General features: G+C 39.6%; 15 protein-coding genes across 15 annotated transcripts; 11 read left to right on the top strand and 4 right to left on the bottom strand.

Moving 5' to 3' along the window:
• Positions 1-144: 144 nt before the first annotated feature.
• Positions 145-822, top strand: VICG_00962 (uncharacterized protein; the record flags this gene model as incomplete). Its single annotated transcript, XM_007604347.1, has 1 exon — positions 145-822. One exon carries the CDS (start codon positions 145-147, stop codon positions 820-822), a length of 678 nt encoding a protein of 225 aa, XP_007604409.1.
• Positions 823-1,243: 421 nt separating this feature from the next.
• VICG_00961 (uncharacterized protein) lies at positions 1,244-2,428 on the top strand (the record flags this gene model as incomplete). The annotated part of the gene is made up of 1 exon (XM_007604346.1): positions 1,244-2,428. One exon carries the CDS (start codon positions 1,244-1,246, stop codon positions 2,426-2,428), a length of 1,185 nt encoding a protein of 394 aa, XP_007604408.1.
• A 534-nt stretch (positions 2,429-2,962) lies between these two features.
• Positions 2,963-3,880, top strand: VICG_00960 (uncharacterized protein; the record flags this gene model as incomplete). The annotated part of the gene is made up of 1 exon (XM_007604345.1): positions 2,963-3,880. The coding sequence occupies one exon, from the start codon at positions 2,963-2,965 to the stop codon at positions 3,878-3,880; it is 918 nt and encodes a 305-aa protein (XP_007604407.1).
• Positions 3,881-4,345: 465 nt separating this feature from the next.
• On the top strand, positions 4,346-6,280 carry VICG_00959 (glutamine-fructose-6-phosphate transaminase (isomerizing); the record flags this gene model as incomplete). Its single annotated transcript, XM_007604344.1, has 1 exon — positions 4,346-6,280. The coding sequence occupies one exon, from the start codon at positions 4,346-4,348 to the stop codon at positions 6,278-6,280; it is 1,935 nt and encodes a 644-aa protein (XP_007604406.1).
• Positions 6,281-6,404: 124 nt separating this feature from the next.
• Positions 6,405-7,361, bottom strand: VICG_00958 (CMGC/GSK protein kinase; the record flags this gene model as incomplete). The annotated part of the gene is made up of 1 exon (XM_007604343.1): positions 6,405-7,361. The coding sequence occupies one exon, from the start codon at positions 7,359-7,361 to the stop codon at positions 6,405-6,407; it is 957 nt and encodes a 318-aa protein (XP_007604405.1).
• A 257-nt stretch (positions 7,362-7,618) lies between these two features.
• On the top strand, positions 7,619-10,147 carry VICG_00957 (uncharacterized protein; the record flags this gene model as incomplete). Its single annotated transcript, XM_007604342.1, has 1 exon — positions 7,619-10,147. The coding sequence occupies one exon, from the start codon at positions 7,619-7,621 to the stop codon at positions 10,145-10,147; it is 2,529 nt and encodes an 842-aa protein (XP_007604404.1).
• A 220-nt stretch (positions 10,148-10,367) lies between these two features.
• Positions 10,368-11,285, top strand: VICG_00956 (uncharacterized protein; the record flags this gene model as incomplete). The annotated part of the gene is made up of 1 exon (XM_007604341.1): positions 10,368-11,285. The coding sequence occupies one exon, from the start codon at positions 10,368-10,370 to the stop codon at positions 11,283-11,285; it is 918 nt and encodes a 305-aa protein (XP_007604403.1).
• A 757-nt stretch (positions 11,286-12,042) lies between these two features.
• Positions 12,043-12,699, bottom strand: VICG_00955 (small GTP-binding protein domain protein; the record flags this gene model as incomplete). Its single annotated transcript, XM_007604340.1, has 1 exon — positions 12,043-12,699. One exon carries the CDS (start codon positions 12,697-12,699, stop codon positions 12,043-12,045), a length of 657 nt encoding a protein of 218 aa, XP_007604402.1.
• A 367-nt stretch (positions 12,700-13,066) lies between these two features.
• On the top strand, positions 13,067-15,796 carry VICG_00954 (uncharacterized protein; the record flags this gene model as incomplete). Its single annotated transcript, XM_007604339.1, has 1 exon — positions 13,067-15,796. The coding sequence occupies one exon, from the start codon at positions 13,067-13,069 to the stop codon at positions 15,794-15,796; it is 2,730 nt and encodes a 909-aa protein (XP_007604401.1).
• Positions 15,793-16,080, top strand: VICG_00953 (uncharacterized protein; the record flags this gene model as incomplete). Its single annotated transcript, XM_007604338.1, has 1 exon — positions 15,793-16,080. One exon carries the CDS (start codon positions 15,793-15,795, stop codon positions 16,078-16,080), a length of 288 nt encoding a protein of 95 aa, XP_007604400.1.
• A 399-nt stretch (positions 16,081-16,479) lies between these two features.
• VICG_00952 (uncharacterized protein) lies at positions 16,480-16,989 on the bottom strand (the record flags this gene model as incomplete). Its single annotated transcript, XM_007604337.1, has 1 exon — positions 16,480-16,989. One exon carries the CDS (start codon positions 16,987-16,989, stop codon positions 16,480-16,482), a length of 510 nt encoding a protein of 169 aa, XP_007604399.1.
• Positions 16,990-17,100: 111 nt separating this feature from the next.
• Positions 17,101-19,836, bottom strand: VICG_00951 (uncharacterized protein; the record flags this gene model as incomplete). Its single annotated transcript, XM_007604336.1, has 1 exon — positions 17,101-19,836. One exon carries the CDS (start codon positions 19,834-19,836, stop codon positions 17,101-17,103), a length of 2,736 nt encoding a protein of 911 aa, XP_007604398.1.
• A 989-nt stretch (positions 19,837-20,825) lies between these two features.
• Positions 20,826-21,731, top strand: VICG_00950 (uncharacterized protein; the record flags this gene model as incomplete). The annotated part of the gene is made up of 1 exon (XM_007604335.1): positions 20,826-21,731. One exon carries the CDS (start codon positions 20,826-20,828, stop codon positions 21,729-21,731), a length of 906 nt encoding a protein of 301 aa, XP_007604397.1.
• A 406-nt stretch (positions 21,732-22,137) lies between these two features.
• On the top strand, positions 22,138-23,361 carry VICG_00949 (uncharacterized protein; the record flags this gene model as incomplete). The annotated part of the gene is made up of 1 exon (XM_007604334.1): positions 22,138-23,361. The coding sequence occupies one exon, from the start codon at positions 22,138-22,140 to the stop codon at positions 23,359-23,361; it is 1,224 nt and encodes a 407-aa protein (XP_007604396.1).
• Positions 23,362-23,516: 155 nt separating this feature from the next.
• On the top strand, positions 23,517-24,350 carry VICG_00948 (uncharacterized protein; the record flags this gene model as incomplete). Its single annotated transcript, XM_007604333.1, has 1 exon — positions 23,517-24,350. One exon carries the CDS (start codon positions 23,517-23,519, stop codon positions 24,348-24,350), a length of 834 nt encoding a protein of 277 aa, XP_007604395.1.
• Positions 24,351-24,361: the final 11 nt, after the last annotated feature.

Genomic DNA, 24,361 nt, shown 5'->3' with positions numbered 1-24,361 from the left:
ATTGCTCTATATAAATTAAACCCAATTAAACAAGTGATTTAAGTTGTTATTGGTTGGCTGTTTGTATTGCAAACATATCTCATTGTTTACAGCTAGTTTCAGATTCGAATTGCTGAAATTATACAACAGCATTAAAACACCGAAATGCTTATAAGATTGCTAGCAGGCATCAACATCACATACATTACATTTATTGAGTGCAAAGATGCGCTGGAAAACTTTAGTCCTGACAAATATGATCTTAAAATGTCAAAATTAGACTCCGTCTATGCCAACCAGCAGACCCCTGAAAATGACATTGACAACTCGGTTGCATTGGAAAATGAAAAAATGAAGAGGTTTGAAACGCAGGTTGAAACCTTGAAGGGATTTATGGACATTGACAATCTTTATCCAGTCACCAGCAGAAAATTGTGGGAGGCCATCTACAAGTTCATTATTGAGCACCTCAAGGAGCTGGTAAAAGATGGCAGACTGGGATTCACATTCTATATTAGATACAATTTCTGTCTGTACATCATTCCGCTGCTTCCCACGGAGTATGTTCTTGTCTTTCCATCGTTCTACCATGTCATAATTCCTGAAAAGGTTAAGAAGTATCCGCTTGTATTAAAATTCTTAACAGGGCTGGAAAACTTCCTGAAGCTTGTGAAAAAGAAAAGCAAAGTAGAAGTCCTACCTGCATTTATGGTTTCAAAAACATTTACCTCGGAAAAGGACATTGAGATTATAAAGCAAATACCCGACTTGATACGCACAGATCCATTTAAAATTATAAAGTGGCTTATTGACTTCAAAATCGAGCCTATTGGCGTAGTTTAAAGAGCATGGCACTAAACTGAATACAATGTATGGTTGCTTGCGAGGCATCATAATTATAAAGGGGTTGTGCCCATTCACAGTATCCATGTATTGTTCTTGTTTCGAGTTATTTTGAGATGGTCGCTTTAGCCTTACATGAGTTTCCATTTCGACTTTATGATGAGACGTTACACCAATCAGGATGAACAGTATGGAAATCCAATATTGAAGCGATGCTAATATATTTTATTTATAATGGCAGACTGAGTCGTTACTTATCTTTTGTCTAAAATTGCTGTGTTCAAGGTAAATTCCACCACTAATCGCGCCATTATGCTGAAAACAGGTCGTGAGATATTTAATTGAATAGAACTAACTACTAGTGCATTCTTTTGTAATTGGCACAAGACTTTTCTTTCTGCTTTTATTACATATACCCGCTATGGCAAGAACAAAACACAAAGTAGAAAATGAAAATTGTTCCAAAGCATTCACACATAACAACCATGCAAAGTTAAAAGAGTCTGGCGACAAGATAGTTGATAGTCGCTATAGGGAAATATGTGGCAACAAGCAGGAACTCACAGACTATAAAAAGTTCAAATATTCTTTTCCTGTACTCAAAGGCCAGACAGCCGAAGATGAAAACAACCAGAAGATAGATAAAAGCGGAAAATTCAAAAGAGGCGGGGGTCGAATAAACAGCAACCATGCCATATTTTCAGGCCAAAAGCTTGATATTTCGGAGAGATTCGAATGTGAAACTTTCGTTGGATTTAATACCAAGTCTTTTATCAGCTGCCTTGACTGGAATGGTAAATTTATTTGTGTTGGTCTTAAATCTGACTCTGCACCTTTGAACATTTTTGAGAGACGAGAAGGCCAATCAAAAATAATTATCTTCGATACGGACTTAAAGCTCATTAGGAAGCTGTCAGCAAGCTTTGGGAGCGTCTTACAGGTGAAAATACATAACAACATTCTCTATGCCTTGTTTTCCAATGGGTTTCTGGCCAAATATACCGATCTATCGACTGAATATGAAATATTAGAAAAAGACCGAAAGATCATTGTCTTCGATGTAAATTCGGAAATTCTAGCATACACCGACGGACCGAATCTAACAATCAATGGAATGACTAGAAATTATGACGGAATAATCATTAAGGTACTGGTATATTCCGGATTTGTCATAACACTTGACATAAACGGTAGAGTCTATATGACAACTGTCAAAATGGAAGAATCAAATGAAATTACTGCAAAATACACAATAGCAAACATAGAAATAATCGAGTCATCTCTTTTTCTATTTGAGGACTCGCAATACAGTGTGGTATTTCCGTTCTCAAGTGACGAGCAGGCTGATGAGCTCAATAAAAAGTTTATGAGCTTCTTCACAAAGACATCAAATGGGAAGATAGTCAATAACAAAAGGTATAAACTGAGGAGAAAAACGAAGGAAGTATTTCAAGTGTGCAAGAGAGACGGAATTGTCCATTTTTGTGCGAACCCGACAGAGTTTTCCGAAGACCAGTTTGAGAGAATCGTCAATGTGATGAGTGGCAAGGATAGTTTTATACTTTGTACCGAGAATGGACTAGTATTGAAAGTATATTATTTCTAATTCCGGCGATACTATATTTACTGCATGAGAAATAAAGAGGGCATAGCAATAACGGCATGGGTCAGCTTTAAAGTGAAATTTATTAAGTGTCTGAAGCTTGTGAACTATCAACAGCAGTGATCGATGTGCCGTAAATGTTTGGACTTGCTAAAAGTGTGATTTAGCTCTTTATTATTTATCAGAAGCGCAAAAATCAGCTGGAGTAAATACTAGAGCAGCATTGTAGCTCAAACGATGCACATTTTTAAATGGCAAGCATACAAAAGATATGTTTTCTGATTTCTAGGTACTGTTTTTCAATGCTATTTTAAACTCTGTGTCCATGCATTCATATTTCTAATACCAGGACAGAGATACTTGATCTATTAACATAATAGATTGCTAAGTTATTAAGTGCAAACTTCAAAACACGAAGTGTGAAGCAACCAGCAGGGTGTGCTCTTTACTTTATATCTTTAGTCATCACCGTTAATTTTAAACACAAATAAGTTTGACACAGGCGGAATTTAAACTACAAAAATTTGTGTCCTATAAATGGACAGTGAAAAAGCCCGAGAAAGGCTAAAAGACCACGCCAAGCTGTTTGGCTACCAGCTCAAGACTGAGCAGGAAGATGAAATTGTGATTCTCTATGAATTAAATAACGAGTTCTACACCGACGATGCTTTTTCTCTTCATATTGAAAATTACATGTCAAGACAAGCAGATTTTCAAGACACTGTGTGGAAAGAACACAGAAGACCCTCGGTATTTGCCAAACGTGTTAGCACAGAAATATTCGACATTCCTACATACAAAAAGACTCCAGAACTTACCAGATTCCTAGTATCCCAACTTGGAGCTAGTATTCCTTTCTGTCTTCTGGACGAAGAGCAAAAGTGCTCTTTAGTCAACACCATGCATCCTTTGTACGTTGAGGCAGGTGTTGTATTGATAAGGGAAGGAGATGTGGGAGCTGAAATGTACATTGTTGAGGAGGGCGAGTTCGAAGTCATCATTGGAAGTGACTTGGTGAACAGAATGTATTCAGGTGCTGTTTTTGGTGAGCTTGCGCTTCTGCATGGGATTCCCAGAACAGCCACAGTCAGAGCGGTTAAGAAGTCGCGAGTCTGGTCTGCAGAGCAGACATCCTTCACAAGTATCCGAATTCGGGATCAGGTATATAAAAAGAGTTTAGCAAGGGAGGTCATTTTGGAGGATCCATTCTTTAGGGAAAGTCTAGAGGATCCTGGGAATGTTGAAAGAATTCTCAGCTCAGCATCCTGTAAATTTATGCCAGCAAGTACCCAATTTGAGTTACAAGATGACGAAGTTGTTATTGTTCTTAAGCCGGCAAAAATTAAAGATACAGAGGCAAGGGACGTGCAGCCTAAAGACCTGATACACACTAGTTTCCGCTGCCTTACAAACCTTGAATGTTATATAGTAAAGACAAAGGATATTACCGAATAAATTAAGATGATAGTTTAGACTTTTAGTTATATTCATTTTAATATTAGACCATTGTATTTTAAGCTTACCTCTAAGCTGGATGTAGAATAGCAGTTGCTACGATACTAATCTGGATGAACCGATATATGCACACATGCTGCTCCTGGTTGAGAAGGCATTGCTGTTAGTTTATAAAGTGCATCTAAGCATCAGATTTTATTCATAGATCAACAACCATCGCTTCCCAGAAACTCTTGTATAAAGTCGATATGTGGCACTGGATCTTCTCCGAAAATACAGCAGTATTTTTCAGGACACTTAATATTAAAAGGTACTGAAAGGTAATGATGGAATACATATTGGCCTCTCTGAAACGAAAGTAGGCAATGTGCAATGTTTTATTGTTTGATTTTTGATTTGAGAATCAATTTCAACCAATTAAATTTTTTAGAAAAAATTTAAAAAAATTCAGGAGAAAGTCTGGCAATGTGTGGAATATTTGGATATTGCGACATAAGGTGTAATAAATCACAAGAGGAGGTGTGCGACATACTAGTAAGAGGACTCGAAAGGATTGAGTATCGGGGCTATGATTCGGCTGGTGTATGTGTTTTTGATGCCGATACTCCAAAGGTATACGAGAAGGCGGTAGGAAAAGTACAGTACCTCAAACAAAAGTTGCATGAGCTAAACACCGAGGAAGGTAAGAGATTGGGCCAGTACATGAGTATAGCACACACTAGATGGGCTACTCATGGCGAGTCTACTGTGAGAAATGCACATCCTGTCAGGAGCGATCCAAATGGGACATTCTATGTGGTACACAACGGAATCATTTCTAACTATAAGAAGCACAAGGAGTTCCTTACGTCTCAGGGATACAACTTTGAGACTGATACAGATACGGAAGTTGCAGCTAAGCTTTGTTTGTATCATTACGAGAAAAACAGTGGATTGAGCTTTTTGGAACTTACTAGAAAAGTTCTTGGTGACTGTGATGGGCAGTACGCCTTTCTATTTCTTAGCTCAAAGTTTCCAGGTCAGATGATAGCTGCGCAGAGTGGAGCGCCAATGATTATAGGTATTGAGGCGCCCGGAGATGGCAACTTTGAGTACTGTGCAGAGAGAAAGTGCCATTGTTTGAAGTCGTGTGCAGGCTCCGATTTTTTTATTTCCTCAGATATTGCTGCAATTATCGAACATACTTCAACTGTTGTGTATGTGAACGTGGACGATATTGCACTGCTATCCAAGAGAGGTATCGAGATATATAGCCAGTCTCCAAAGGACCACAAGAGTGTAAAAATTACCAAGCTTGACACTCATCTTATTTCTGCAGACAAGGGAGACTTTTCGCACTACATGATAAAAGAGATCTACGAGCAGTGCGACTCGCTGTCAAATACCACGAGGAACAGGATTGATTTCGATAGTGAAGCTATCAGGCTGGATTCAATTGAATGGCACAAGGACGCATTGTTGAATGCAAAAAGATTTGTTTTTGTGGCCTGTGGTACCTCATACCACTCTTCATTAGCAACAAGGAAAGTATTCGAGTATCTAAGTGATAGATCGGTGGTAGTTGAGACAGCATCAAACTTTCTGGATCTAAAGCCGCATGTGGACGAAACTGATGTTGTGTTTTTCATAAGCCAATCTGGCGAAACCGCTGATTCCATAGCAGCGATGAACTACTGTCAATCTAAGAAAGCCACGACCATTGGAATTACAAACACACAAAACAGTTCTATTGCAAGACTATCAGTCTGCAACTTTGATGTGCGTGCAGGTATTGAAAAGGGGGTAGCAAGTACAAAGGCATACACGTCACAGTTTTTGAGTAACATTTTGATAGCACTGTACATCAGCCAAGAGAGAGGCACCCATGAGACACGAAGAAGGGAAATTATGAGGGAGATCCAGAGTATTCCTGAGAAGGTGAGGAGGTGTCTGGAGATCGATTTGGACTGCTATATTGATGATCTATGCAATAGGAACTCAATTCTTGTTATTGGAAGAGGATATCAGATGTCTACTTGCTATGAGGGATCCTTGAAGATAAAGGAAATTTCCTATATACACTCTGAAGGTATCATGGCGGGTGAACTAAAACATGGTCCTCTGGCACTAGTCAGCTCCGAAATCGGAATAATCCTGATTGTGGCAAATGACGAGTTTTACGACAAGTCACAAAATGCATTCGAGCAGATTCGTGCCAGGAATGGTATCCCACTGGTTATATGCTCCGAAAGTATTAAATCTAAATATGAGAGGTGTATTGCGGTGCCCGACAGTATTGACTGTCTCCAAGGACTTTTAACTGTGATACCTCTCCAGTTGATCTCGTATAAGCTAGCAGTTAAGAAGGGATTTGATCCCGACTTTCCACGTAACCTTGCCAAGTCTGTGACCGTTGAATAAATCGCCATCTTTACATTGACGTGGCTATAAACGCAGCCAAAGATTGATCTGCTGTGCAATATTCTGGATTTATTTGTTTTAAGACGATTTCCACCGATCTTGTCAGCCAGTGGACAACATAATGTCATTCTAACATTTTTCTTTGTAATATTGCTTCTGTGTCAATCCGTCTTTTTGGATCTATTTCCAGGGATGATACAAGAACATCCACCAGTGGTTTGTCATGAAAATGTCCCATGAGGTATTCATTAAAGTTTGTTGTTGGCTCTATCCTCTTCTCAAGATACCTGCGTTTGTAGCCGTACTTTTTCAGTAGCTTCTGCGACACTTTAATTTTTTCAAAGATTTTCTCCAATACATCTATTGTATTCTTCCCTTTAAAAATCGGGAAGTCGGTCCTAAACTCACAAAAGACAGTCGCAAGTGCCCAAATGTCTACTTTGGTTGAATATCTGGCATGTCCCATCAAATTCTCGGGAGATCGGTAGTACCTAGTGCAGATATAATGATTATTGCTCTCATTCCGACGAAGAAGTTTAGCAGACCCGAAATCGCATATTTTGAGATTCATATTTTGGTCTACAAGAAGATTAGAAGGCTTTATGTCTCTGTGGCAGATGCCCTTCAAATGCAAATAGTTCAACCCCTCTACTGCCTGTCTATATAGATGCTTTACAAGGCAAACATCCCTGGCCTTATCTATCACAAAATCCTGGAAGCTAGTATGAATATACTCAAAACACATGTAAAGATAATGACCCTCTACCGTTGCATGCGAGAAGAAGTATGAATGCAACCTGATTATATTAGGATGATCAATCTTCAGGAGTATGTCCAATTCTCTATTGTTGTATTTATTATTCTCGTAGACAGTTTTCAGAGCATAAACGCTTCCTGCAGCTGTTTCTATTTTTGATACAAATCCAAACGTCCCTCTTCCTATAATTTCGATGATTTTATATGAAAGCTCTCCAGTGCTTCCATCTCTATTACATACCTGTGCAATTTTCTGAATTCCGGCAGTGCTCTTTGCCTCCTTAATAGCCAATTTTAACATAGAGACACAGAGATTGTCATTCATTTGAAATTCACAGGGGTGTCTAATTATTAAAATTAAACAGTAACAATGACCTCATGTCTGGAGGTAAAACAGCATGCTATGGTTCTGCTGGTTAATGAAAGTATACTATTGCGATATGTGTAGCAGGAAATAGAAAGATTTGTGTTGTTTTGTGTTTCAAAAATATCAACAAAGTCATCGGCCAACTAAATGCTACAAACTTTCAAAAATAAGTCTGTTGAATGCTAAAATTTTTTTATTTCTCTTCTTTAGCCCTTATGAGAAAGGATCTTTCGAGAGAAGTGCTGCCCACACACTACGACCTGTCCATTGATGTTAAACCAGAGATGTTCAATGGATCAGTTACAATGCATCTTAAAGCAGAGAAAAGCATAAGCACTTTTAGGTTCAATAGTAAAAATTTAGAGTTGTCTAACTTAGAGGTAAAGAGGAATGGGAAAACAATCGGTTCTAAAATAGGAGAATGCGATAATGAGTTTGTTGCTGTACATCTCAACGAAGAGATCGTTGGGGATTTTACTCTCTTCGTGGAATTCAATGGAGTTTATTCTACCTCAATGGAAGGATTCTACAAGAGCAAATATAACAATGTTGATTTGTTCTCGACCCATTTTGAGCCTGCAGATGCTAGACAGGCATTTCCATGTTTTGACCAGCCTGACATGAAGGCTACCTTTTCGATTACACTCAATGTTCCTGATGGATTCATGGCCTTGTCCAACGGTGCACTTCTGGAGCAGTCTGGCACCCGCTTTGTTTTTGAAAAAACCCCCATTATGTCTACGTATATCGTAGCCTATGTTGTGGGGCAGCTAGAGTACATCGAGGATGACTCCTACATTCCCATTAGGGTCTATGCAGACAAGTCTGAGAAGCACTGGGGAAAGTTTGCACTAAATGTTGCCACGCGATGCTTAAAGTTCTATGAAGAGTATTTTGAGGCCAAGTATCCCTTGAAAAAGCTGGACATGGTGGCAATACCTTCTTTTGCCATGGGTGCAATGGAGAACTGGGGATTAGTAACATATAGGAAAACAGCACTCTTGTTTGACGAGAAATCTACGCCCATTATATCTAAAAAGAATATAGCCGTAACAGTGTGCCACGAACTAGCACACATGTGGTTTGGAAACCTTGTAACTATGAAGTGGTGGGATGATCTATGGCTTAATGAAGGATTTGCCACTTGGGCAGCTACGCTTGCCATACAGAATTCTCTTCAGGATATACTTTCCTGGGATGCATGGACCAGCTTCATCAATGACGAGGTAGAAAACGGGATGGAGATGGATTGCAGAAAATCCACGCATAGGATCGGAATTGAGGTGAACGATCCTGTTGAGATCAATCAGATCTTTGATGCGATATCCTACAGTAAAGGGTCTTCAGTTATCAAAATGTTGGAAAATTGGTTAGGACATGAAGTGTTTAGGGAGGGGCTGGTCCATTATATTAAAAAGTTTAGCTACTCGAATACCATCACTTCAGACTTGTGGGACTCTCTAAGTCTTATTGCTAACCAGAACAGCACAGAAGATGAAAACAATAATGTTGTGGCTGTCAATGTTGGTTCCATTGTTGATCCGTGGATACGTAGAGATGGGTTCCCATATTTGGTCGTTGAAGAGGCACCCGATCAAGTTAAGCTTACCCAGAAGAGATTTACAGTTGGATATAAGCTCGATGACAAGCCTTGGCCTATTCCCCTAAGAATCATGTGGATTGATAAAGAAGTAGGCCAAGATGTGAGCGCTAGCTCCAAGAAGATTAAATTGGACAATCTCTCCTCAAGAGCCTACATAATGCACGATGAAACCTTCGAAATTGAAAAGGAATCTTCTATTTATAAAATCAACAGTGAGGTTTCCGGATTTTACCGTGTTGAGTATCCCGGGAAGGTTCTAAAAAGACTATTCGACTACTCTTTAAGCACGGCCGATAGGATGAATCTGTTCTCAGATTCGTTTGCACTGGCAAAGGCACTCTATACTCCTCTCCAAGATTCCTTGGCTCTAGTTGACTATTTAGTTACTGAAAATAACCACGAGGTTCTTCTGTCTGTGCTCTCTGGCCTATCCTACTTCCGCTCTGTATTTTATGATAGCCCATCCAAAGTTGAGTTCTTTACTTCTAAAATAAAAGATATTGTTGAAGAAAGGTTTAGACAGATTGATATTAAGGTACGTGCAGAAGACATCAACACAATTTCTCTCCACTCTCTTATTGTTGCTCGTGCTATCAACATCGGGCTTCCAGAAGCTCTTGCAAAGCTTAGGACAGCCAAGCTGTCCGAGATTAATCCAGAGTATCTCAGACCGTACCTCATGTCAAGAATTGACGACGAATTTGAGAATACCTTTAATTTGTACAAGACCAGTACTAGGCCAGGAGAGAAGCAAAGCGCCCTCTTTGCTCTGGGAGCTACAAGTATTGAAAAGAACATTGAATTTATATTCAGTAATATTGAGCAGATTGAGCCACAGGACTCCTACTACGTCTTTGTCTCCTTCTCCAACAATCTTAAGTTCAGGAACAAGGCCGCCATGCTTTTGATTGAGAATTTTGGAAGGATTAAAAAGCACATTGGAAATTCTAGTCTTGTCAGGGCTTCCATTGAGTATCTGCTCAGCCATGTTTATCAGGACAAATTTAAGGATAAGGTCATTAAATTCCTGGATTCAATAAAAGAAGATAGGGAGATGAAGAGCGCTATTGAAAAATGCACTGATGCTTTATCGATTGGCGAGGGAATACGATCAAAGTATTCTGCTATTGACTTTAATTAAAGTGCTATAAGTTCTATATGATTTTTATTTAGCTTTTGATATTGATTTCATTGAAGTGTCTGGTATTGAGCTTGCGTAATTTGAAAAGCTAATTTGGTCAAAGTAGATGGCCTTACTTGATGTTAGTTTGTGGTATATGTGCCCATTTGATTTTTTTGTTTCATTTTTTATTGGTTTATTTTTCACCTCGCCTGTTTTTGTGTTTCCAATCCACCCTGCCATGGAAGAGAATAATGATATAAAGGAAGATAACAAGAGTAAGCACAGACCTCTTTTTAACTTTATAGAAGATTTAGATGAGGAATATGAATTAGTCCTACCACCAGAATGCGAAATAAGAGGAGCCAATGCTCATTATGTTCTCGACCATGGTAGATGTACAGATACTATTACTAATTGCAACGATTTTGTGTGTGATCATAGCATCAATGTAAGTGCAGCGAGTGTTCTTGATAATGCCGAATGTGCCATTGTAGATGCTAGTTGTGGAGAGACTGGAAATGAAATGCAACCAGACCATGCTGAGGAGGATAGGAAAAATAGAAGAGTAAGCTTTGACACCTCACGTAATCAATACTTTACGGTTGAGAGACACTGCAAAGACAATGAAAATGCACTCTTCGAGACTGACGATGAATTTCAGGCGACTGAGTTTGAGATTAACCTTGACACATTCAAAGAACAAGACCGAGAGGTTTATTACTCTAAAATTGCACATGAAAGACCCTCCCCTTCCAATGGGGATAGTATAAACAATGAGAAAAAGACAATTGAGCTTTTAGAGCAGATTGAGAGTAGAATTCAAAATGACATGAAGTCATCTGATGCTAATAGCAATCCAAATGATAATGATAAAAATGGCCATACAGTCGATAATTCCACGACAGGCAGTACAATACATACTGTTATGAGCGATTCCCTGGATAGCCTTTCTGAATTTACCTCTAAAATCAGCTATTCCAAAGATAGACTTGCACAGATCTATGCATCTAAAGATGAGGATCGTAGTCTCCTCAAAATTACCTTCAGCGAGCCAGCCTCCGAGCCAGAGTCTGGCGATCAGAAGGTTATCATTGAAAGCATTCCAAGAATCAGCAATAATCCATTTATAATGAAGGACAGGATGAGTAAGAGTTAGATATAGTTTACAAATAAATTTTACGGTATTGTTTAGTATTTTTATAATCAATGTAGCTAACACACGGAGAGTTCAAGCAAATCAATCTTTCCAGGGCCTAGATTTTGTGGCATTTGAAAGATAAACGGGTATTAGTGTTCTTACTAAACTGTTTGTACTCTGTTTTTGTACTTGGGTTAGCACTTTCTGACCATATTAAATATAAAGTGGAATGTAAAATTGCTTACTAGCCTCTTATTATGTAATTTATTCATCAAAGAACTTTGAAAGCTTTTGCGACACCTGGTCTTTATCAACTAGCTCTGACGTTTTTCTTTTTAAATCTGCTGTTCTTTCGTGATCCTCCACCAAGCCGGTCTGCATTGATGTTATTCCATATGAAAATGCATGGATCAAAGATGCACAAATTGATAATGCATAGAGCAAAGACGATAAAGACAACATCCTGTTTGTTTGATTGCAGAATGATATAAGGTACTCTTTTTGAAACCAACATAATACTTTGTCATGACTGTCAAAGTTAGTTTTACAAATGTATCTGTAGAGATGAGATATTTACGAAGATCAGGGTTTGAGAGCAGAAAATATATGGGTCTTAGCAGTAATTTGCTGATACTAAACAGACGCACCCAACTAGCTGCAATGTAAAAAGAAAACCATTTATAGATCGCAGGTCTTTAAATAAATCATCAGCTGATCAAGCATTTTATATGAAACTTAACAATATAACGCGTTTCCCGAGTAAATCTTTATTAATTCAAAGAGCTCTTCTCTCTCTTCCATTTATCACCTTGCTTAGCCATGAAAATCCCTCCCTCAGAGGTGTATTCTCTGTGTATATGTCATGTGAAATTATACTCAAAAACCTCACATGCACAGGCTGGCCTGGATTTCTCATCCTACCAACACCCGTCTTATTTTCTATATCGAGCCTGAATGCTGTATCCAGCTCAATACTCTCCGAAGTATACCCCAGTAGATCAATCTTATTCATAAGCACAAGAATCGGAGACTCTCTTTCCAGATCCAGGACTGCCTTCCAAGCCTGCGATACTTCCTCATATCTTGTGCTATCCTCCACATCAACAATAAATACAACACCGTCAACGTTGTAAAAATAATCCTTCCAGGCAACACGGGCTGCCTCATGGCCCCCAAGATCCACCACCTGTGCCTTAAGATTTCCTATTTCAACAATGTCCCTTGTTGCATGCTTTGTAGGAAGGAATATCTCGTTTGTGTTGTTTTTTAGCTTGTTTACCAAAGTAGTCTTTCCTGCATTGTCAATGCCTAGGAAAAGAAGGGAGGATGGTCTCTTGAAGAGGGTGCTGATGAACCATCCGATGGTATTGTGGTAAATTTCGGTGATCTTTTCCCTCAGTTTTGATGGAAACTCATAGAAGCTTGAAGCCATGGGCATATTTTGTGAATTTTTTTTGAAGTAGCTTAGACCAAACAAATAAATTGATATTAGAGATAGTTAAAATATAATAACAGTTGATGTTAGGATGGTCGAAACGCATTATAACATAGTACTGTTGGAGAAACATGGACGGCATGGTGCTAGCCACATTCCCTTTATTAAACCATACAAGCTTTTGTTACCTGACCCCTATTAATATAGTTTCTTTATTACTGTATATACTGTCAATAGCATGCTCATATTTAATTTTTATACTCTTGCTAGCGCCGCACATTCATTTTCATTAGTGCTCTTTCCGAAATAGTTAGCTCAATAGCTCTTGCTATATTTTAAAATAAAATTATTTACCCAGGCAGACATGCTGAAGGAGTATAAGGATGGGAATATTCTCACCCTAAGTGTAAGAAACTTTCAGACATTCACAAGCCAGCAATTTAGGTTTGGTCCATCTCTAAACTTGATAGCTGCTCCCAACGGCTCTGGGAAAAGCTCCATTGCAAATGCTATCGCTCTTGCATTCAATGGATCTCCAAGGACAATAGGAAAGTCGAAGGACATAGTCGAATACATAAAATTTGGGTGTCAGGAAGCAGAAATATGTGTTGAGGTCTGGTTTAAAGAGAAGATAGTGAAGCTGAGTAGGAGGATTACTCCAAACCATAGCTACTACTACATAAATGGGGAACTGACGGCCCAGAAGAGGTACTTTGAGCTTCTGAAGGAGATGAGCATAGATGTAAACAATCTTTGTACATTTCTACCTCAGGAAAGGGTGGGTGAGTTCTGCAAGATGGAGCCCAAGGAACTTCTGGAAGAGGTAATAAAGAATACCCATATTGACATGTCTGTGGTCAGGGATTTATATGATAGGAGAGCTAAGGTTGAGGAGGCGCTTCACTTAAACGAAGAGAAGAAGAAAATGGTTGAAGATAGATTGAATGTATTGGAATCTGACATGAAAGAAGTAAGGGGGCACGAGGAAAATACATTGAAACTAGCGCGACTCGAATACAAAAAAGACTGTATCAATTTTGAATATTTGAAGCACAAATTTACTGCTCTGAAAAAGGAATATAGGGAAGTCAAGGAAAAAATCGAAGAGTCTGAAAGATCCATTTCAGAATTCCAAGAAAAAATTGCTTTGTGTGAATCCAATCCAGCTTTTACTGAGTATAAGAAGAGTGTTGATATTCTTCTAGCTCAGAATGAGCAGCTAAGAGGTCAGGGGGAGAATCTTAGATCAAAACTTGAAAAGCTAGAAATGCTTCACTCTGACGAGGAGAAGATAAGGAAGAAAATGGCACAAGGCCAATCTGAATTTATTGAACGACAAAAGGAGCACACTCGGACCAAGACTGAGTATGAAAACGCCAGTGAAGAATTCTATAAGGAAATCAGGCAGTTCAAAAATAAAATTGTTCAAACGTGCTCTAGGCCTGAGCTTGGAGGGCTATTAATCTTAAATGGCAGCATAGCTCTTTCTGAAATAACATCCTTGGAGGACTTGGATTCACTTATTCCATCCCTGGGAAGAATTGATGATAAAATCCAGGAATGCAACTTTGAACTTTCAAGAATTCAGAATACCTCCCAGGAGATTCAAAGAAAGATCGAGGATTTAGAAAGACAGAAGCAGATACATTCAGGACAAGATTCGTTAAGGATGGATATGCTTAGAAGGTATGACAGTGATACTTACAAAGGAGTGATATGGCTAAGGAATAATAAACATGTGTTCAGAGATGAGGTTCTAGAGCCACTTTATCTGCATCTAGAAGTAGACAAGAACTATCAGCAATATGTTGAGTCGTTCCTTGGATTTCAGGCACTTTCCTCCTTTATTGCAAAGAATGACCAAGATTTCTCTCTTCTAACAGGTGTCCTTAAGGATAAGCAGAATCTGTCAGTCAATGTAGCTATGCACAGCCAATCCAAAATACAGGGAATTTCAAGAGCAGACATACAGAAGTACAATCTTGATGGTGTTCTTAGTGACTTCATTCAGTGCAGACAGGAGTATAGGGATTTTCTAAATAACTATGGACATTTCAACACCATTCCTGTCTCTACGAAAGAGATCAACGAGGAGGACATATATTTTAATCTTCCGGAATGTAAGAGAATGGCGTTGGGAAATAGGTATTCTGAGATCAAGAAAAGTAGGTATGGAGATGATTATGTGATAATTACAAACCGGCTGGTCCAGAAAGGACTGTTCAACTTTCCAAAAATTGATGTCAATGGCATAGATGCAGAGATGGGAGTTTTACAAAAGGAGCGGGAGAAGAACAAAATACGGGTAGAGAGGATACTAGAGCAAAAGAATGAGTTGAATGAAAAGAAAGTCTTTTTAAAGAAGGAGTTTGACACATCAGCTGTTACCAAAGCATCGTTCAACATGAAAAGACTAATGAGGAATCTGGAATTTTGTGAGAATCAACTGAAGGAATTTAGCACGGCCAAATATGATGAAAAGCTCAAGATTGCCGAGCAAGAAATTAAAAAGACATACCGAGATATTAAAGCAATCCAATGCAGACTTGAGGAAGTTTTGGATATTGAAAATATTCCAAAGATTGATGTTGAAGCAGTGAGGGAACTTAGGCTTGACATTGACAATTATATAAGACAGCTGCAGTACTTCGCGTACTCAAAGAGTATGGAAGAGGAAAAAATCAAAACAATTGAAAGAGGCAAGGAAACTACCAAGGCCGAAGTGAGAAGTCTTAAGGAAAAGCTGGATTCGTATTCCGAGATGGGTACTCTTGAAGGGCTGCCTGAGACAATTGATGAGATTGAAGATCAGATCAGTTTTCTCCATGCCAAGCTAAAGATAAACAAAGGACAGGATGGTGTTAAGGAGGATTATCGGAAGAAACAAGGTCTTCTTGAGCGCATTTCAAACGACATGACTGATTTAAATGCAGACAAGGCCGAGTTAGACAGGCTGTACCATAAAGAAAAGAAAAGATTGGTTGAAGAAATCAACCTTAGACTTGCTCCTGTAAATAGGACTTTTATGCAGATGTTTGAGAGGTTCGATTGTTCAGGAAAATTAGAGCTAGATAGCAGAGGGATTGGGAGTTGAAGGTGCTTGTGAGGTTCAGAGAAAACGAGGACTTACAACAGCTGTCCAACTTCCGTCAGAGCGGAGGGGAAAAGTCTCTGACAACTGTCTTATTCCTTTTGAGCCTACAGCAATGTGAAGCCACGCCCTTCCGTTTGGTTGATGAAATTAACCAGGGAATGGACCCGTACAACGAAAAGAGGGTGTTTGAAATATTGGGGGAGATGGGAGGTAGGTCCCAGTTCTTTATTATTACACCTAAACTTAATACAGATCTTGAATTCCTGAGAATACAACAGCAATAATAGTATATGGGGGTCCGGGAATTACGAAGGATATTGAGGGATACTCCAGGATGATGCTAGCATCATAAATAAACATTTCAGTAATATGGCGTTAGTCTACGTATAAAAGTACATATTGTGAAATTCAGACGAAAGGCTTTCTTGGAGCCAAAGATTTGAGCTTTTAATCGAATTTTATTGTGGCGGATTGCCAACTGTATAAAATAAACTGAAGTGTATAGTTTAACGAGATAGACCAAAAGAGAGGTATAGGAGCGCTTTAAGACATTATTTGAAGAAACATGGATAGACCCCTTAAACGCTTTTATTCACATTTACAAGCTAAAAGACAGCATGTGCTTGCATAATATATTCTATCTTCGTTCTGCACTATATCTTCGTCTTGCAATTTTCAGGCCATTATTTCCGGGAGGCCAGGAATCCTATAGACTCAGAAAGCGGATGACCTAGTATTTCCGAATCCACAGATGTAAAATACGCCATGAAAAAACAGGCATCGCATTGCTTCAGAAATACTTCAATCTCCCTCAGAAATTCTCCGCATCTGGGACTGCTAATCACAGGATCGAAATCAAGCTCAAGGCTGAAAATCTTGGATTCCTTAAATGTGATCGTAAGTATTCCTCGGAAGCTAACGATACCTTGCTCAAGTCTAAATATTAGCTCGTTCTCTGCCAGCATCCAGCTAGCCATTCCTAGTTCGTCAAGCTTGGCTTTGAGATGCTTGAGGGAGACAGGATTAATGTAGAGCATATTTAATCGGATATACCCATCAATGTCAAAGATTGAAAATATATTTTCCTGGGTTGGCAAGCTCAAAACACTATTTAATTTCGACATTATGCTATTCTGTGCATTAGCTTGTGCAGAGGTATTCTGTGTATTGCTATTCAATACACTGCCCGACATTGGGGGTAAAATTTTGAAGAGAGAACAACAATGGCACATAGACATTAAACAGGCAAGTACAACAGCGCCACACTCGCGGTTGAAGAAAATCAGTTTTGGAGCACATATTGGCTAAATGGAGAATCTACGCACCTGCTTCTTAAATTCTTTAATTCTACCCGATGCCTTCCACTCCTTAATTTTCGCCTTTGCAGCTTCATATCCGCATGCAACAATCTCATCGAACTTGTGGAAATCAGAGGCTTTGTATGCTCCAAGATCGGGAGTTATTAGCAGATTCTGTGTGGAAGACACTTCACTTCTCTTTTCGGTTTTAAGAAACGACAATCTGTACTGAGTATCTACAAGGGTAAGGTAGCTTTTGGAGAGAAACACATTCTTAAAAAACAGAATAAATCCACTAAGACTGTCGTATCTGCACAGCTTATTATCGAACTCGCGGCACACCTTCACTGTTATGACATTTTTCACATTCAGCGATGTCATGACGTCAGTTGGCACATTATTCACATATGCGCCATCACATAGAATCTCTCCTTTGTAAAACACAGGTGGAACAAGCCCAGCGACAGCCATAGATGAGCGAATATATTTAAAAGCAGAGCCGTTAAAGTGCACAGATTGATTCAAGCTTTTCAGGTTCGTAGTTACGCAGTAGTACTCTAGCCAAAAGTTTTGGATTTGCTGATCTTTAAAGATGGACTTGAGACCTCGATCAAGTGATCGACCTGAAAACAGGCTGATAAACGGAAGGGTAACATCCATAAGAAGATAGAAAAGAGAAGCACCTCTTTTCGACATTTTTTTTGATTGTGTATACACCTCAACATAATCCAATTCTCTTGCATAGAGTGCGCCCACGAATGCACCCATACTTGTTCCTCCGACAACATCAATAGGAATATTCTCCTCTTCCAGTGCCTGGATAACGCCAATATGAGCATATCCTCTTGCCCCGCCTCCACCCAGAACTAGTCCAAATCTTTCTCCTGTCAGATAGCGAGCAAATCTTTCATAATCCTTGTTACAGAAATTCAGTTCTTTAGGACTTAGAATGTGGTGCACTCTTTTGTACTTCATGCAGTCCCCAATATCCGTGTGCTGGCATGTCTCCAAGGGATTAATATGCACATCCCTTGCTTCAAGCATTTCGGTATCGGACTCCGACTCATCCGATTCTTCATCGCAGAATACACTGTAAAACAGAGCTGTCCTAATCTTCGAGGATTTTTTCTTAAACACAGTCCTTCTCTCATACAGCTTCACAAACTCAACATTCTTCCTCCCAAGACTATTATGTGCAACCTCATTTCCAACTAAGAAAATGATGTCACAGTATGGATGGATGATCTTCAGCATTCTTGAATACTCGTTTTCAAGATAGACCACCACAACTTTGTATCTTTCTTTGAGGCTATTTAGATATTCTGAAACAACCAACTCGCCTATCTTATCAAATGCGTTTTTGCCTAAAATTTCTGAAATGTGTGTGTTTTTCAAGAATATAGCATCTGTGCCCAGCGTTTTCCTCAATCTCTGAATGAAGATGCCACATTTTTGGGCAGTAGGCGTAATTAAAACGATTTTTGATTCTATACGTGTTTTCTCAAACATTTTTCTAGTTAATTCTTCATAGAAATGAGGAATACTCCTCATCAGGGAGTCTACTGTCAGCTTTGATATTCTTATGACATCTACTATTTTCTCTGCAACCAGGTCATCCTCAAACTTATTACCAAGGATGCATTCCTTGCATCCATACTCGACACCATCCACAAGGCAAATATACTCGCATCTCGTGTTTTTCTGAACAATGTGCTCGCCGTAGTGCACCCTTCGCCAATCTGCAGTAGCGCCCAGGTAAACCATTGGCAGCGGTAAGTTTCTCAACAGCTTGTCATCCATTTCCGCCTTGTTTCTCAATTTGCTGTAGGGCACGTATTTTAGGATAGTGGATTCAGTAGATGTGCATTTGAAGCCCTTGTAGTAGTTAAAGAACACTCCAAAGTATCCAAACAGCGAGTTCTTTTCAAAGGCTACTCCATTAATTATCAAAGAGCCCGAAACCACATAGTAAACACAGTCCTCAAGGATCACCTCATTTTCAACCGTGATTGTATCAAATTTGTGGTTGCTGATTTTAAAATTCCGAAATATGAACTCTTCAAAATTTGACGTTTTGATGGTCTCCAATCTTGCTACTTGTGTATGAATCCTGCAAAGTCTCAGGGACGGTTCGAAGCATGTCTTTTCAAGTATTTTCAAAGCCAAGTATCTATCACAGGTTTCTGGAACTTCTGCTACTCGTAGGTCCGTAATTGCTCTCTTTGTAATGTGGTAGTCGATGCCGAGAAAATCAAATCCATTGTGTGTGATCTGGCCCTCTTTTATTATTCCGATTCTTGTAGTGTTGTGGAGAACCTCAGCTTGTCCTTCTGCGATGTAAAAATTTTTGTTAATAGTTGTTCCCTTTTGAATTGTGAATGTTCGGTCTATTTTAATCGAGTTAAAAATAAGAAATGGCGTTGTGGAAAGTGAGGTATCCTGCAAATGGGAAAGTGAAGCGGGCAATTCAATTTTTAAAGGCTTTTTTAAATTCTTTTGCTTAGATCGCAGGCTTATAAGAAGGTAGAATGTGAGAAGAGCAATGAAAATGGTTATGCAAATTATGATAGCTGGCATGGGTATAAACAAACGTGGATTATTTATATTTGAGCATATTATGTATTGTGAATGAAAAATTAAAAATTGCTGCTTGAGTGCCACATTGGCTTCTAGTATGAAATAACCGAGATATAGCCCTTGATAATGAAGACAATACATGCTTTTCTTGTCAAGTATTAGCATGATTTTGGCGTTTGTGGCAGAGCCTCATCATCTGCAGGAAGTACATCTTGGGGTATTTTAAGTAATATATGTTGTTGAGGCTATTCAAAATAGCATATGAAAAACTGTCGAATCAATAATCAATTTATTTAAAAAACACGTAACGACATGATCAAGAATTATTAGATAAGAAGCACAAGGCAACCAACATCAAAACAGTACGTTTTGATTCAAGTCTTATCCAAGGATATACTATTCTGGAGCAGCTGCTAGACTGTGCAATGCATATCCGAAAGCACTAGATTACTCATTTAAGCCAATTTATTCTAGCTAAGTATTAAATAATTCTCAAGTAGTTTCTAGTTTATAGCTAACTAATTCTATTGAGCGGCATATCTTTACAAAGAAAGTGCGCTACATAAACACAGTTGCCCATAAAGTAGTTCAATATAAGCAACTCACAGCTGAAGCGCCAGCTATGAGTTTAGGGCTGTAAAGATTGCTCTGTAACATTAGGCACTACCCGCACTGATGGTTCTTCTGGATCCTGCCATCTAATAATTCTTGCGGCCTTAGTTCTGTGCTTGGTATTTCCTGATCTGGTTCTGGAGGTTGATTTAGTGGGAACGATTGCGGCATTGATGCCAGAATCGTATTAGTGGGCTCTTGGCTCAAAAAGTAATCAAGTGTGGAGAGAAAACCGTGAACACTTGGACGTTCTTTTGGATCTTTTCTCAAGATGTAGTCAATCAGACGCCTCAATGCTAAGGATACAGTGCACTTGTTATCACGACGAAAAAATATTGGGTTATCCTCACGAATACTACGAAATAATTCGACTAACTAGTGAGCAAATCCAGACACGCTGTATCAGCCTGATAGTAGAGTTTGCACTGCTTGCTTCAACATCTAACTTTTGGGTATAAGTATGGTGCACATAGTTTTTATGCAAATATTTTTTATGTTTTTTTGAGTTCAAAAATCATAAATTTAAGGAGGATCATACCCCTATGGATACCGAAACAATAGATCAGTTAGATACAGACTCCACCACAAAGCGGGGAACGAGATCACGCACAAGAGGAGTAGAGAAGCGTGGAACATGGAGCACAGCTAGAAAAATAATAGTTACTGAAGTATGCCTGTTGGCATTAGCATGTGTGTCAATGACAGTGCTATTTCCAAGTCTCACCGGCGTAAGACGTGCTGATGCGAACAATGGCTATTTTGATGTTCCCAGTTATCTTGATGGCTATATGGACGGTTCGGTTTTGATAAATAAGGCACACTTTGCGGAAGAAATAGCCTTCTATCATATGTATACTAAGTGCATGTCTAATCTTGCAGATACCTATGATAAGGTCAATCATTTTCTAAGGAATAATAAAGGCGACATTACTACACTTGTTGGAGACGAGAAGTGGAAGGAGATCGTTGATACCGTAGAAACTACACGGAAAAACATGCTACAGGCAATCCAGGACGAAGGCAAGAGCGTCGAGTCGACTACATTTGACATGTGGAAGGAGCTTTACGAATTCAAGGATGTTAAGGGCAACACCACATCAGCAGAGCTTGCAGATGTTTCCAGCTTCATAGCTAGGGGAGAGCTGTTGCGGAATGTTGACCAAGAGTCCCTACAGCAGGCAGATGCAAAGCTCATGTCCATCATAGACACCAAGAATAATGCGATCTTGACATCCATAAGCGACGCGGAGAAGAAGATTTACGCTCTTATGGATAGGGAGATAAATGAGGCCAGTTTTTTTACGTATCCAATGTTGAAGATGAGTTGGTGGTACCAGAGATTCGGATACAAGGATTACATGGACTCCGTATACAATGACCCTATGTCCTTCTACACCGTCTGTGCTTTTGGCTGTCTTCTTGTTGTCGTCCCATTTTCATTTACCTAAGGGACAGGGTGCACCTGAGGAAGAAGCCCCACACGAATCCAATTCTTCGATCACATCCAAAATCGGCTGCGCAGCCCAGTCCTTCTTCCAACTTAATTAAACATTGAGACTCCAACAGCGTTCAAGTCTTTGAGTTGTTTAAGACATCTTAATATACTAGTTTATTACTTAGTTCTTCCAGTACCACACATTGCAGAGAAGTTAGATGCCAGCTTCTGCGGGACAGATCTGTGTCATCCACACTCATTTATTCACTCCTATCCATGATCCTCTGAAAGATGTGCAAGTAGTCTTTCTAGCAGAGTCTCCTTTTAGAATGACAGCACTCGACTTCGGCCATCAGATTTGCTGGTTTGTGAGTCCATGCATTTAGACGAACTCCTTTTGATGCAGATCCCTTCCTGGCATGCTAACTGAATACGATCTGGAAAATAAAATCATTAATGATGACGGCTCAGTTAAAGCTGAAGATCTCAAGCGAGAATGCAGAGGCGGAGTCAAGGCGAGCCTGCGCCACATAGTCTACAGGCTTCTCATGCTGGGTCTTGAGCATGATTACACGTCCGAAAGAGAGAGCAGGGATGTAGAGATCTATGACAAACTCTGCGAGCAAGTACGATCGGGGTATTCACAGGGGCAGCCAATACTGTACAAGACTGCTTCGGGCAGACAGACGGATCGTCCCTTCGATCTGCTGCTTGAAGGATTTCCGGAGTATTTTTCATCAAAAAACGGAAATGATGCCTGCCATGACTATGTTTTCATACCCGATCCTAAAAAAAGTGTGAGTATGAGTCTGGTGCAGGATGTGGCACAGACAGTGCATGCGCCCACAGGCAGAAAGACGATGGATCTAGACTCCTCATACACACAGCCATTGATTGATCTTGAAAAAGGCAGCACGAACATATGCGACGAAACACGCAGAAACGTTAAGCAGATACGCAAGGATGTTGAGAGAATTTCTCCGCAATTCAAAATACTGAAGCTCAACGAAGAATACGACGTGGATGTGAGCTATATTTACGAGAATGTTCTGATTCTGTATTCAGAGCTGTTTCAGAGTACATATATGCAGGGAGCAGAGAGTCTGATGGTCCCGCTCATATACAACTTCGTTACCTACGGCTGCAGCTCTGAAAAAGATCTAAAGAAGGCTGAGGCGAGTGCGTTTCTGTGCTATGCAGTGATGATAAAGGGGCTGAAGCGCGACATTGAGGACAACCAGGCCACCATGATCAGCAGGATCAAAACCGAAATGAAGGCCAAGGAGCCAGCTATATATGATCACCTTTTTAGTGATATTGAGATCTCCCTCGATGGATTGCTGGTGAGGTGGCTGAACTGTCTCTTTCTGCAGGAATTCGCATTCGATGATTGCCTAAGGATATTCGACTTTATGTTCAGCTATGAGCCGCAAAAACTTCCGAGGCTTCTGCTATACATATCTGTGGCCATCTTCGGAGACTACAAGGATAAGTTTGTGCACCAGGATCCAAATCAATGCGGATGCTTGGAGCTTATCTTTGCAAAAGGCAGGCCCTTTACGAAGGGAGCAAGCCCAAGAGACATTGAGAGGATAATCAAAAAGGCACGCCATTACATGGAGGAAGAGGACCACAAGAATTAAACTATTTTTAGATTTCAGGAGTAACTCTCTTAGTCTCCAGATCTATTCACAGAGTGATTGGATGTTACTAGTAACTTATAGTCTGGTTGTATTAAGCTTATAACTGATTTCCCGTCAAAATTTGAATTAATTTAAAAATTTTTAACTCTACCCTAATGAATATTACACAGACATACAAGGTAGTCTGCAGCCTGGTTGTACTCGTGGGAGCTACGCTCCGGAGCTCGGGCAATTGTGCAAACCCAAATGGCATTAAGAATCCCAATTCATCTGGGGGTGTTCGCCAAGCAGCTAGTGAAGATTCTGGAAACCGACAGCAGGCAGTACGCTCTTCGCACTATAGCTTTGAAGGATATTCTGAGAATGCAACTAAAATATCTATATCTAGCCAAGGTATTAGATTTATTGGCAGGAATATTAAGAGACTAGTGAAACTAGAGAGGCTGGATCTCAGTAGAAACAAACTCGAGACACTACCACCTGAGATAGGAGAATTGAAGAATCTAAAAATATTGTGTCTACATGGCAACAAGTTAAAGTCATTACCAGACTCTATAGGAGAGCTGGAGAATCTACAGTACTTGGATCTTAGTGGTAACAAACTTGAATCATTACCAGCTGAGATGAAAAAACTAACTAATCTCCAGTACCTGGATCTTAGTAATAATAAGTTTGAGACACTGCCGCCTGATATGGGGAAGTGGAAGAGTCTACGAAACCTGTATCTGAATAATAACAAATTTAAATCACTACCACCTGAGATAGGAGAGCTGGAGAATTTACAGGAACTGGATCTCCATGGTAACGAAATTGAAGCATTGCCGGACACTACAAGAAAGTTATCAGGTTCACTGAAGTTTCTGGATTTAAGAGACAATAGCATTTCAGAGGAGGGAGAAAGGGGAAGTACTCTGGGTAGGAGGGAGCTGAGAGATATATTTAAGGCCTGTGTCAAGTTTGATGGGGATGTCTTACAAGGACCACAGTGAGTCAATTATTG

The sequence above is a fragment of the Vittaforma corneae genome (genome assembly GCF_000231115.1).
Source record: "Vittaforma corneae ATCC 50505 unplaced genomic scaffold supercont1.7, whole genome shotgun sequence".
NCBI lineage: Eukaryota > Fungi > Microsporidia > Nosematidae > Vittaforma > Vittaforma corneae.
The sequence above is the reverse complement of the archived record's forward strand: the minus strand, read 5'-3'. Positions and strand labels throughout refer to the sequence as shown.